General features: G+C 38.5%; 1 protein-coding gene across 2 annotated transcripts in view; it reads right to left on the bottom strand.

The window, feature by feature from the left end:
* Window positions 1-229: 229 nt before the first annotated feature.
* ADAMTS5 (ADAM metallopeptidase with thrombospondin type 1 motif 5) overlaps window positions 230-13,994 on the bottom strand; it is a 56,792-nt gene continuing 43,027 nt past the window's right edge. The window contains exon 8 of one of the 2 annotated variants that reach the window (XM_061423441.1): window positions 230-7,274. In XM_061423441.1, coding sequence (XP_061279425.1) covers window positions 6,707-7,274 — 568 coding nt within the window. In that variant the 3' untranslated portion in view covers window positions 230-6,706. Of the gene's footprint in view, window positions 7,275-11,486; window positions 13,185-13,994 lie in introns of those variants that run through there. The other variant, XM_061423519.1, reaches the window with a different exon arrangement.

Here is a 13,994-nt window from a genome sequence, read left to right as displayed (position 1 = left end):
CTAGACAGATGTAGGGGCTGATGGTCTGGTAAGAAGAACTTGAAGCAAAAGTTCATTATAGTTTAAGATAGACAAAGTATTAAAGGCCTGTGCCAAAGTGGATGAGAGATGGTAGAGATTATAGAGAACCTGGGGCTTCATTAAGACCTAGCTTGGTCGTATTGCTGTTATGAGAACAGACAGTAGTTTCTACCTCTAAAACATATTATATGCCGTACATACTTTAACCTATTTTACAATTTACATTTATTATGCCCACTGAAACCACAAAACCAATGTTTAATTTTACAGTTTAAAGTCACACATAAGGAAATGCTTTACAAAATAGGATATTGTTCCTTAATGAAAAATATTACAGTAAAGGTCCCAAACATCTTATTTCAAGTGGTTTACCTGAATAATAGAGCTGTTGTGGAATGTAGGCTACAAAACACAGTAATGCTTTCAATAGTTGTTTCAGGTTTGAAATATGCCAAAGCTGAAGAGACATTTTAAACAAGACCCGTCTTCGTTTTCCAAGATCTTTTTTTTTAAATTTTCCAACAGCATTGTACTCACTGAAAAAATGCCATCACTTCTGGAGAACTGAGAGTAAAAAGCAGCTTACATTTTACTGCTTGTATACAGCATGTAAATCTTCAATATTTTACTCTGCCTTGAAAGCATCTTTCAAGACTTAAAAATATCAGTTCTATACCTATTTTGGTTTATTACCTGACTTGACTCACAGACACTAATATAGAAGTCAAATATCTGTGGCCACTGCCCAAATCAAATCCAACATATTCCTGCAATCTGTTTAGTTATCCACAGTCTATTTACAAAGCACATGCATGATTTCCTCTGATGAATGATCTTATTAAAATGTAAGCAGTATTTGTCAACTCCTACATTTATGTTATGCTGGAGTGTGCAATGCAAAAATACCATCCAGAGACAATATACATTTCTTAATCCAAAGTCTAGTTTCACAAAGTCACACAGTATGATACTCTATCTTAGATATACTCAGCATGGGGTGAAATGTTTCTAATATGTTGTGAATTGTTACAGAAAAGATGGAGATAGAGTAGCCAAGTGTACAGACATAAAATACTGCAAAACTTGAAATCCAGCCAAATATACACAAAAGGTCCTTTGTGTATAAGAAACTTGAAACAAGTTTGTTTGAAAGGAATGCAGATGCCTTAGTACATGATGGAATGTGACTCATCTAAAACTGGGCTACAGCGACCTGATGCTTTTCAAGTTTGGATGTCACCTTAAATATCCTCAATATACATGGAGCTTCTGTCACTAAACCCTGCCAATCTGAATGACCATTAGGTACAATTTCCCAAACTTTGATTATCAAGTTGTGCCCAGCCTTGACAAAAAGACTTAAAGAGCTCTTTCTTGCAAACCAAGAAATCATGTAGAATAAAATAGTAACTCAGTAATACTGCATTTGGCAGTTGGGTCACTGAAAATGCTAGCACCTTGATAAAGATTACAATTGTTCACTGGATGTGCCAAAGGAAAAGTAAAAAAAAAAAAAAAAATCCCTGTTTTATTTGTAAATCACAGTTGTCCTCACAGTGTTAGACTTGGATCATTCTGCTGTGGCAGTGCCTTATAGGAAGATGTGTGCATGTGTGCTCAGTCATGCCCGACTCTCTGGCAACCCCTGGACCGTAGCCCACCAGGCTGCTTTGCCCATGGGATTTTCCAGGCAAGAATACTGGAGTGGGTTGCCATTTACCTACTCCAGGGGATCTTCCCAACCCAAGGATTGAACCCGCAATAGGATGATGGGCCATTATTTATTTTTTTCACTTGACCTCTGGCAGTGCACATGGGCCAGTTGGTGGAGATGTGAGATATGGACCACAGACAGCAAACTTACTTTTAGTGTGAGAACATTAAGAGAGTGTAAGTTAATGAATATATATATATATATATATTTCAGTCCTATTCCATTTTAAAACCAACATTTTCTAACAGCACATTCCTTTATCTTTTCTACAAAATCTGCATTGACAACTATGATATCATGGCAACAGGATAGCCAGATGGAATACTTTCCTGATCTGAACACTATGTATATTTTCATTTTCTGAATCACTGATGCATGGGTTGGTGTTTCAATATGTTCTCATATATTAATTGAATAGAACATTCAGTATGTAGTATAGACTGATGTGTTTTAAGAGCTGTAACTTGAAAAGTCATTTCTGTAGTTCATGCTAGTGAAAGTGAAAGTGAAACTCACTGTCATGTCTGACTCTTTGCAACTCCATGGACTATTCAGTCTATGGAATTCTCCAGTCCAGAATACTGGACTGGGTATTTCCCTTCTCCAGGGGATCTTCCTATCCTTGGGATCAAACCCCAGATCTCTGGCATTGCAGGCAGATTCTTTACCAGCTGAGCTACAAAGGAAGCCCTGTAGTTCATGCTAACAGGGAGCTATTAGAAAGACTGTATTTTTCAGTGGGCTAGTCGATCTACCCACTTAGTTGGTCTACCTGTTTGACAACCTAAAACTACAGGTTGTTGTCAAATTAGAAAAATAATAGAGAAAACATACAAGTTCCTTTTCTGTGTGTCTATATGATAGATCACCTTGACCCTGCACTTGAATGGCCATTTGTGTTCTCAAGGTCATTCATGTAGAATAAAATAGTAACTCAGAGGTTTCTTTGTAACTTTGAAATGTTAAAAAATATATATAAGGTGTTTCTATGACTTCAAGTTTGACTATTAATAGATTAATAATAGTCACTGATCATGCAGATAAGATTTCATACTCAGCCACAAACTATTAGCAAAATCCAGCGGTTGTTAAGTTCAGTCTTATTTCACAGTAAACTCTAAGTTATAGCACAAGTCCTGAACTTCTTTGGATCTGGCTGCTGTCTCTCCTAAACCATTAAAATGACTTTGTTAAAAAAGGAGCCAAGGGGAGAAACATCAGAACCAAAGACTGATCTGGTCAACTGTGTGTTCAAAAGCGCTTTGCCTTACTATGACCAGATTGTGAAATTATAGTCTGGGGCAAGCTGGTGTGATCAAAGGTGTCCCTGCTTGTCCCAAATCCTATTATCCCTCCAAAAGATTAACTTGTAATAGTAAAACATCATATCATATCAATGGAGATCCAGAAACAGTTGTGACTACAGAAAGTTATGCAGAAACAGCTATGACTACAAACATCTAAATCATTTAAATTCGATTTGTTTACTCTCATTTATAAATTCCTAAAGATGCTGAGAGGAAATGATACTAATGTTAAGAGGGGTTTCTAAAGCAGCAGAAGACATTATTTTGCTTTATTATCATTGATATCATTTGGAGGTTGTGATATATCAATAACTCCTTGCCAAGTTTGTCAGTGAAAGTGTATGGACCTGATTCTGAATTGTCTTAGCTTCTACTGGAAGCTTCCAGGCTACCTATATACTCTAGTTTTAAACTTAGACCTTAGTTCCTTGAATAAATGTGTTTCTTAGCTGAGGTTTGGGAAGATTAGGAACCCAAAGACCTGTTAACATAACTACAAGTGATGAACACTACTAGCCACGGAAGATTAAATTTAAAATGTCCTTAGAAAGGAAAGGGACAGTATCAGAATAAGAATACATGAGGAATATACACATATACACCTGTTTCACACAGAAAGCTTTCAGTAAAAAAAAAAAATACAAAAGCAACCAGTGCCATATATTATGTAAACTCACAAAGTGTACTTTATACACAAACATGAAGCATAAATTAAAAAGTAGGTCAACAGCAAAACATCTTAAATATAGAAGAATTTGCACATATTTTTGTTAAATAAGAATAAATAATTTTATCACACAAATTCACATACCAGTTGCAAAAACAATAAATTACTTTTTTTATCAGTGCTGCATTTTTTTTTTGTCTGTGATTAATCCCTTCATTCTTAATGTGCTAAAACTGTTTCCACAGGAAGGCAGAGGAAATTGAATTGGTTGAATAAATTAAAACAATGTCCTTAAGCCTCTAAACAACAAGGTAGGGCTTCATTTGACATTTTCTGTTCCAGAAGAAATAAATGTTGTATTGTTCAGGGATCCCTTTTATCTACTGAAACAATCTGGAGTGTTTAGTTTTGTGAGTGTGATTAGATTCTTACTAACCTGAGCATTTTCATACAAACTCTTTTAAACTCTTTTCTTTTTAGGAAGTGGCTTCCAGCATCCTGAATTTTACACTCTTAATTCAAGATGCAACTATGGAAAGAGAAAAGGCATAACACAACTTGAAACTGAACTAAATTACTTTGCATATAGTGAGGATTTTCCCTTTGCTCATCATTCTCTGTGTCTACCGAACACTCCATTTCTTTAAATTTCAGTTTCCAGTCTATATATTTTCTCAGGAGTTTAGACATACATTCCTTAGTCAATCTACTGATACCCATACAAAAAAAAGAAAAAAAAAAAAGCCCCTTAGATAGAAGCATGGAATAGTGGTTTATTTATTTTAAACTCTCTAGGATTGCTCCTATGAGAAGTGTAAAACTTCGGTATTTGGGGAAAATTGGAATCATTGATAAATCATATTTTACAAATCTATGAATACAGTATGGAGAAGCAGAATAGGAGACAATCACGTTTGCTCTTCAATTATTTTTTAATGTTACTGCCAATACAACCACAAAAGATTAAAAAATTGCCATAGCTGAATTACTTGATTCAAGTTATTTTGAATATTGGAAAAAGTAAAGCTGGTCTGTTAATTCTCTCAGCATAGTCAAATGATCAGTGTTATTTTTCTTTTTTCTACTGATGGGAACAGCTTTGCTCTCAGTGCCTCGTATCTGGTACCTTCATCAAATGGAGGTTAGCAGTCTTGTACAGGCCTCCATTCTCTAACTGATACTTGACTAAGAAAAAGGACCATGTCTAAAGCAAAGTCAGCCTACAAAAACCCAAAGGATGATTAACACTTTTGATTTCTTGAGAAAATACTTGAAACACAGAGACATCCATTCCCTTGGTTTACTGAAATGAATGTGCTATATCAAGATCAATTACATAATTCTTTTATATTAAAAATATGTTATGACAAAAATAAATTCTCATGAGCTTAAGGAAACTCAAATAGTAGTTCCCTAATATCCTTATAAGCAAATCTCTAATAATAGGGCACATTTGGTAGGATTATTAGAAAATTTCATAAAAGCAAATTGTTTGTGCTATTTCACAAAGAAAAATCAAATAAAATGAAATATTTTAGTTTTTCTGAACCATGTCATAGAGGGATGTAGTTTATTGCCTATAAAGTTTCTATGCAGGTGACTGGAAAAATTTTCCATGTCTAACTATTCCAACTCACAATCTACCTAAAAAGGCTATGGAAATAAGAGCAAACTTTGCAAAGGTCATCACATTTCATTACTCACTGGTACTACCAAATGCTTTCTAACTGGGAACACTCTTAACAGTATCAGTATACTTGGATTAAAAAAAAATGCAAAGAATTATTGCCCATGGTGTGGAAACAGTCTTGTTAATATTCACTTTTTTTTTTTTTTTGCACTAGCCACATTAACGATAACCACTTCTACATGCGTCTGACTACCAAGTCAACAAGTCCAAAACATCATAGGTTCAGAACCCTTGAACAAAGCAAACAAATGAGCAAAAACAAAACGCACTATAAAGGCTTGCTGGTAAGAGGTATACCAGTGTTGAATGTGTTGAAGACTTTGCTGTGTGTTCTGTATGGCTACGACACATTGTGAGATATCAGACAGAAGCCACAGAGAGAGAAAGCAGTTGTGAAAATATAACTTGAAAATATGGTGAAGCAGGTATTTTTTTGTTTGTTTTTACTTTTAAATTCTAACAGGAGGAAATTAATTTTCAGACCTTTGAATACTGATACACACACAAACACTTCTACCTCCTCATGATACATTAATTTGTCTGGCTGCCTGAAAAAATACAGGCAGTTAGTGATTTAAATAAATGGACCCCTGCATATATTTAAATGACTAGATACATTGAGACCCTTTTTTCTTTTCAGAATTTCTCAGAAGATGCTTGCTGTCAAAATGGTTTTTGACAAAAATTATATCTCCCGTAGTCTGAACATATAACTAACTCTTTTTAAAGCAGCAGCAAGTTCTTAATTTCCAGTAAAACATCCACAGCTCTTTCTGGAAACTGGAAAGAGTGGAAATAGCTGCAGACCTACTTTGGTCAAATACTTTTTTTTAATAGAAATATATATATATATATTTTGATAGAACCAAGTGATATAAAGTGACATACCAAGGAAGAATGTATTTACAAACAATAAAAATAAGCTGCTGTGTAAATAATATGCATGAAAATGATTATGATGCCTTTGAAGACATTCTATAAGAGGTAGGTGAGGAGGGAGAGCCTGCTCGGCCATCTTCGAATGTCCCCTGATTCTACATTCATCCGTGTTTCTGCAATCTCCTCGGCCCAAGGGATGTTCAATAACTCGCAAGTGTTTCCACGTTTCAAGGTCACCACTGTCCCACGAAGCAGTGCACACCTTCATTTTGGTCGCTGAGGGCAGATTCTGCCCATAATTGGACTCCTCGTTGAAGATGACACGGCAGGGTGTGACTTTCTGCGTTTTAGGTGGACCCTGTGTTCACCACGCCTGCATCCGCGAGCCATCCTTTCAGCCGTCCCGGGAGACGGTCGTAACCACAGGGCTAACACTTCTTCTGAAAACACTGCTTAAACGCGGAAGGCCTCTGGGAGAGGAGACATCCCTTTGCCAGCTTCCGATTCCCGTCCTGGCACTGCACCGTCCTGGTGTGCCAGCCCGTGTCACAGGTTCTCGAACAGGCAAGCCAGGGGCCCGTCACCCACTGCAGCTGCGGGGTGGGCGAACCCACTTTATTGCTGCCCTGGCTGGTGACAGAGTTTGCTTTTGGAGCCGACTTCTTGGGAACGAAGAAGCTGTAGCGGACATCAAGGGCTTTCGTGGGGTCTGTGGCAAGAATCTGCACGATGAGAATTTCCTTGGTGGCTGAGTAGCCCATCCCGTGCAAGAAGTCGTCCCTGTGGCTCCAACCGCTGTAGTTCATGACGGTCCCGTTGATGTCGATGATGGTTTCTGAAGTGGAGATCATGTACTTGCCATTGATCAAGTACTCACCGTTTTTCTTCTTCAGGGCTAAGTAGGCAGTGAATCTGGTCTGGTCCTTGGCCTTGAACTGGCGGACTTTTATGTGAGTCGCCCCTTCGGGGATCCTCACGACGTCAGTGTAACCCTTACTGGAAAGCAAGGATGTCCGGCAGGGGAGAGAGAAGGAATGGGGGGCGGGGTGGGGGAGGGAGGAGGAAGGAAAAAAAAAATAAGTAAGACGCTTAACAAATAGATGCACAAATAGAATTTCTCTAAAAGTGTGGAAGACCCGGGTTTCATCCCTGGGTGGGTATCAAAGGGAATGGAGAGAAGGGAATGGATACACACTCCAATATTCTTGCCTGGAGAATTCCATGGACAGAGGAGCCTGGTGGGTTACAGTCCATAGGGTCACAAAGAGTCGGACACTAACTGAATGATTAACACTCATACATTACCTTATCTTAGTGCAGTTTTAATGTATTAAAATTTAAAATTTTCAATTTATTAAAGCTTAAAATTGTTTTCAAATGTTGGTTTTCTTATAACAAGATAAAATTATAGTTAGACTATCATATGGTATACATTTCTTTAAACAACAGGATTTTTTAATTTTCTCTTATTATTTTTGGCCACACCATGAGTCATGAGGGATTGTAGTTCCCTGATCAGGGATTGAACCTATGCCCCCTGCAGTGACAGCACAGTCTTAACCACTGAACCACGAAGGGATGTCCTGTATACATTTTTATTATGTTCAAAATTTACAAAGCTACTCTATGTTCTTTTTGGCACAAAATGGGATACACATAAACTGAAACCAACAAAAATCTACCCTCAATTAATCTCACAGAAATCTTTCAATTAACATTCCTCAAGCTTGTATGCACATTAAGATCACATGGGGATCTTTGAAAAAGTTCAAAGCCTGCAAATCTGAATCCAGGGCAGTTAAATCCTCATCTTTCAGGATGGGTCAGAGGCAGCAGTACTTTTGGAGTTTCTCCCACCATTCCAATGCGCATACTAGTTGAGAAACCATGGGCTTAATTATTTGTTAGACCAGAGACAGCATAGAGGCTCTGATTCTGTTTCTACCTTACACTCTGGATTTGCTGGGGCAGGACAGAAAATACAACATAAAATTCTGTAACTGGGTAACCACAGCTTAGTGGTATCAAAAGGGGGGGAAAAAAAAAGAAACATTAATGCCTTAGCAAGTTTCCCAGAATTATTAGGGTCTGCAAAACTTTATGGTGGACTGACTGAGGCTTTTATAATGAGCAACAAATGAGATAGATTTCTAATGATCCATCTTCTGCTCAGGAAAGTGGGCAAAGGTATAAGTAGCTCTGATATTCATAAGTTTGCAGAAAAGGTTAGGATGAAAGTTAACTGAGCACCAAGGCATTACACCCGTGCAGAGGAGGCATCTTTTGCCAAAATCTTTGTCTAAGTAATTAATGTCTCCATATGTTTTAGCTTCCTAGCTATTTAAATATAAACAAATACTTTGCTTGTGCAGTTTGACTAATGTGTGTGAAATTTACTTATTTACTTTCAAATTCTTACTCAAGTTTAGAGGATATGGGGCAACTGATCCATATATGGAAAATCCAAGTGTGTTTCTCACTCAAGCATTTCCTCTGAGTTGGAGAGAAGGCTTATTCCCAGGGAAGGCCCCTTTGTACTGGGCATCTGATCTACAGTGATGGCCAGGCAGGTGGCAGAACGTCTTACTGTCTTGAAGAGAGAAGATGCAATGTTGACTATATGGCTTACCTATTCAATTTGATTTATTAACTTTATTTATGTAGTACATTTTGGATTAAATTCTGTCACAGGATCTTTTTTTTTAAGTGTCTCATAGTAAGAAATGAGATGTTTCTACAATGGCTTCAAACAAAGCCAGGAGAAAAATATTCCATCTTACCTAAAAAGCCTTTCACCTTGATGAGGGTGAAAGAGGAGAGTGAAAAAGCTGGCTTAAAACTCAACATTAAAAAAATGAAGATCATGGCATCTGGTCTCATAATTTCATGGAAAATAGAAGGGGAAAAAGTGGAAGCAGTGACAGAATTTACTTTGGGGGGCACCAAATCACTGTCGACAGTGACTGCAGCCATGAAATGAAAAGATGCCTGCTCCTTGGAAGAAAAGCTATGACAAACCTAGACAACATATTAAAAAGCAGAGACATCACTTTGCCGTCAAAGGTCCATCTAGTCAAAGCTATGGCTTTTCCAGTAGTCATGTATGGATGAGAGCTGGACCGTAAAGAAGGCTGAGCGCCAAAGAACTGATGCTTTCGAACTGCAGTGCTGAAGAAGACTCTTGAATCCCTTGGACTGAAAGGAGATCTAACCAGTCAATCTGAAAGGAAATCAACCCTGAATACTCACTGGAAGAACTGATGGTGAAGCTGAAGCTTTAATACTTTGGTTGCCAGATGAGAAGAGCCGACTCATTGGAAAAGACTCTGATGCTGAGAAAGATTGAAGGCGAAAGGAGAAGGGGGTGGCAGAGGATGAGATGGTTAGAATCACCAACTCAGTGGGCATGAATCTGAGCAAACTCCGGGAGATAATGAAGGAAAGGGGAGCTTGGTGTGCTACAGTCCATGGGGCCGCAAAGAGTTGGACATGACTTAGTGACCGAACAACAACAACAAAATCATACATTACCATGTGTAAAATAGATAGTCAATGGGAATTTGCTACATGACTCAGGGAACTCCAACTTGGGCTCTGTAACAACCTAGACGGGTGGGATGGTGAGGGAGGTTCAAGAGAGGGGACATATTTCTACTCATGGCTGATTTATGTTGATATTTGGCAGAAACCAACATAATACTACAAAGCAAGTATCCTTCAATTAAAAACAAATAAATTTAAAAAAAGAGAAAGCAGAAAAATTCAATGTGTAAATGAATTACACTGCAAATCTAAACAAAACTCAAATACATGTTTGGAAAAAAAAAAGCCTATCGGGGAAGATATATTAAAGTAATTTGCCCAAGTTCACTAGAGTTAACCAGTGGCAGTGCTAGGAGATTTGACTCCCAATTTCTGCTCCTTTTACCAGGTGTCTGTGCATGGAACCCTTAGCTCAATCAGCTGAACTTACTAACAGTTAAATGAAAATATGTTCTGGTAATGTTCAGAGTTTAAGTGATACCAAACAGAGTGTCAAGAAAGTAAAGAATGTCGGTTGAGAGAATCAGGCAGCACAGATTTTTTTTTTAATCCTTGTTCTTGGTGTCTGACTCATACTCATGAGAATCACTGGGAACTCAGCCCATGCAGGTCTCCAGACTGAGCAGCTCAAGGCACTGGGCAGTATGAAGATTTGTGCGCTGATTTCTTGATGCTTCAGTAAAATAGGATTTCCTTTTATTCCTTATTTGTTTTCTTTCACCCTGCTTGGTATCATTTGAACTCTGGGCATTAACCAGTTTCCTTGGTCACCATGAATGAACGCAGATGTTTTCATGTAAGTATGAAGTATGAAGTGTGGATGGCAGGGCAAGGAATCTTCTTTTTTCTTTATGCAAATATCCCCTTTTTTTGGATTTCTTTCCCATTTTGGACATGGAAGCAATGTAAATGTCCAGAGGAATGGATCAAGAAGATGTGGTACATACATGTAAACAAATATTACTCAGCCATATAAAGGGACAAAATTGTGCCATTTGCAGAGACGTGGATGGACCTAGTGAGTCTAATACAGAATGGAGTCAGAAAGAGAAAAACAAATACTATATTAACACATATATGTGGAATCTAGAAAAATGGTACAGATGAACCTATTTACAAAAGGAATCTTGTGTCCAGGGCTTTCTCCATAGTACTAAGAACAGCACCTGCCATGAAGGAATACATGCATTCTTACATATTACACATGCTGTCATGGAAGTGACATTCTAGCAGGAGTGGGGGAGTTAGACCCCCAAATAAAATTATGTGACTATATCTGTTGATAAGAGCTGTGGAGAAGAGAGGAGAGTAAGAAGACAGCGGAACAAGGAGGAAGGGGGAGAGACCCTCCAATTAATTTAAGGAAGTCACTGCCTGGGAGCAATGGGGGTTATATTTAGCAGACATTTAAAGGAATTTTAGAGGAAACACTGATTATATTCATTGTCAAAAACTGTTCCAGGCAGAGGAAATAGCACCCGTGCTCCTGCTTGCCTTGTTTGAAGAGCGTTGGGAAGTTGGGAAGTCCAGGATGTTAGAGCAGAACAAGAGAAGAGGCCAAGGAAGAAGAGACTCAGAGCAGGGCAGGGACCAAAGCTTTTGGCATCACCCAGGTTACAAAACAGCCTTGTACACTGACTCTAAATGAGCTGGCAGCCACTGAAGAGTTGAGCCCAAGAATGCCACCATCTGACTCAGGTAAGAAGAGACCATGAAGACCCATGGGCTGGGAAGCCACCCTTAGGAAGACTGCGGGATTGATACAGCCAAAGAGGATGACCACCGGATGGTGGTGCTTGCCCTCCTGGTGGTGAGGGGCAACCAGGTTCTGGGACACACCTGGGAAGTAGGACTGAGCGGATTTGCAGATGAATGGATGTGGGGTGTGACAGAACATGAGGTGTGAAAGACGGCTCAAAGTTTTAGACCTAGGCAGTAGAAGGACTGACTTGCCCTTTAGTGACATGAAGAAACTTGAGAGAGGAGTGAATTAAAATTAGGATCATGTTCCTGAAGAGTTTTGAACTTGGTGAAATATTTTAATATGCATAATCTCATTTGATCCTCATGAAAACATTTGCAAGATAATTACTATTATTTGCATTCTACTTTCAAGGATGTTACTAGGAAAAAAGTTGAGTGATTCCTCAAGACCACGTGGCTAGGGAATTATTAAGTCAGAGCTGGATTGCAAATATTCCAGGAACATTGGAATTGGAACTGGAACTGGAATATATGCAATCCAGCTCCAATATCAATGTTCCTTTTTCTCAGTCAACTATGTCAAGGTAATTTATTCAGGATACTCAAACAGATCATTTGCATCACAAACTCTAATCTTGGTCAAATCAGTTTGCAAGGATTTATGGTGCATCCTGCTTGTTGCTATCATGAATACCTTCATCTTTTTGTGTGACAGCAAATACGTGTTTATTTGCTGTAAATACATAAAAAACCTAAAAGCTAAATCTAGCATTGTAAGAGTCTTATAAGTTGATGTGGGAAGAATACATAGCATATAGTACGTAAGCTATTTTTTAAAAAATAATTTTCTTTCTTTTTTTGGTTCTGAATTTTTTCCCTTCCTTCTTTCTCTCTCTCTCTCTCTCTTTTTTTTTTTTTTTAACAAATAGCCTGTGCATCCTATTTTTATGACCTAAACTATAGCCTTTACTTTGGCATTCCCCAGTCATGGAAAACTGCGTAAATCTAAAGTTTCAGAGTCCCAGATCCCTCATTTATAAAGCAAAACATTAGATGGGATCTTTTCTAAGGTGCTGGCAGCTTTGAAATATACTGAAATGCAGAATATAATTGGACTTGCAGGCTTTTTGACCTAGATGGTCCAACACCATTAGATGAATAATTATAATATCACTAGCAACAAGATTATGAATGGATATTTTAATACAGAATAAATTCTCCAGCCATATATTTTTTATCATATCAAAAATCACGTTTAGTTTTTTTTACATTACCATGGCATGCGATTTGTTTTAAGAAATGCTTCTTGTTGACTTGGCTTGTATATTCCTCTCCAGTTACAGACAACACAGCACATACATCAGGAATACAGATGCACCTGATTGATGTATGTGTGTGAGTGTGTGTGCACACTCAGTCGTGTCTGATTCTTTGTGACTTCATGGATTGTAGCTCACCATGGAACTGTAACCCTCCTCTGTCCATGGCATTTTTCAGGCAAGAATATTGGAGTGTGTTGCCATTTCCTGCTCCAGGGGATATTCCTGACCCGGGGATCAAACCCGTGTCTCTGGCATCTCCTGCATTGGTAGGCAGGTTCTTTACGACTGTGGCACCTGGAAGCCCCATCAAACCAATACCACATAGCATAAGGGTAGTCTGGGGAAGAGGAAAAACAATTCTGCATTCATGCAGACTCTTTAGCTGACTCAGTCATCCTAGCCGAGCGTATAATATTTCATGCCAGAAACTGGTTACTTTCTAAACTTACATTTTTAAAGCAAGAGTGTAATCAAGGACCATGAGAGGGAGCAGGAAACAGATATTATGCTTCATAGAGTAGATAGAAACCAGGGTAGTGCACTCAAAAACAGGCTTGCCCTCTACACCACTGCAGATCACTTACATTTTGGTTTGAGAAATGTTTTCTCAGGAAAAATATAGCCCAAAGAGAATTTATTTGTTTAAAAAAAAAGTAGTTAAGATGGAAACCAGTCATCTCTTCCTAAATTGCGTTTCAGGAATAACAGATCTGCAAGGTATGGCTCAAGTGGAATGTCACAGATTTTTGTCTTTGCCTTTTTCACACTCTAAAAAACCTGGGGCCATGGCCATTGTGATTCCATCTGCTTTGAGAGGTGCCACAAGTTTCCAGTTGGCAGCCAGGGCTCATTTCACATCCTTGCCTTCCTTTCTCATATTCATAAAGCATTAATAAGGGGAGGCTGGCTAAACCTCCTCTGAGACAGGCCTGGGATCTGGGACGCTTTGCTGCAGTGCTGCAATGCTTGCACCTGGACACACCTCTCCTCCAGCAACAAAACTCAAGGAAACTGTATGGGACTAAAAATTACTGCATGTGTGATCGACTGTGTGTAGCTGGGGCAAATTCTGGGCCCCCAAAATACGAAGAGATTAAAAAACCCAACCGCCACTTTTGAAGAGCATGGAGCAAAAAACAGGGTACTG

Source organism: Bos javanicus, chromosome 1 (assembly GCF_032452875.1).
Source record: "Bos javanicus breed banteng chromosome 1, ARS-OSU_banteng_1.0, whole genome shotgun sequence".
Classification (NCBI taxonomy): domain Eukaryota; kingdom Metazoa; phylum Chordata; class Mammalia; order Artiodactyla; family Bovidae; genus Bos; species Bos javanicus.
This window is presented reverse-complemented; position numbering and strand designations above follow the sequence as displayed.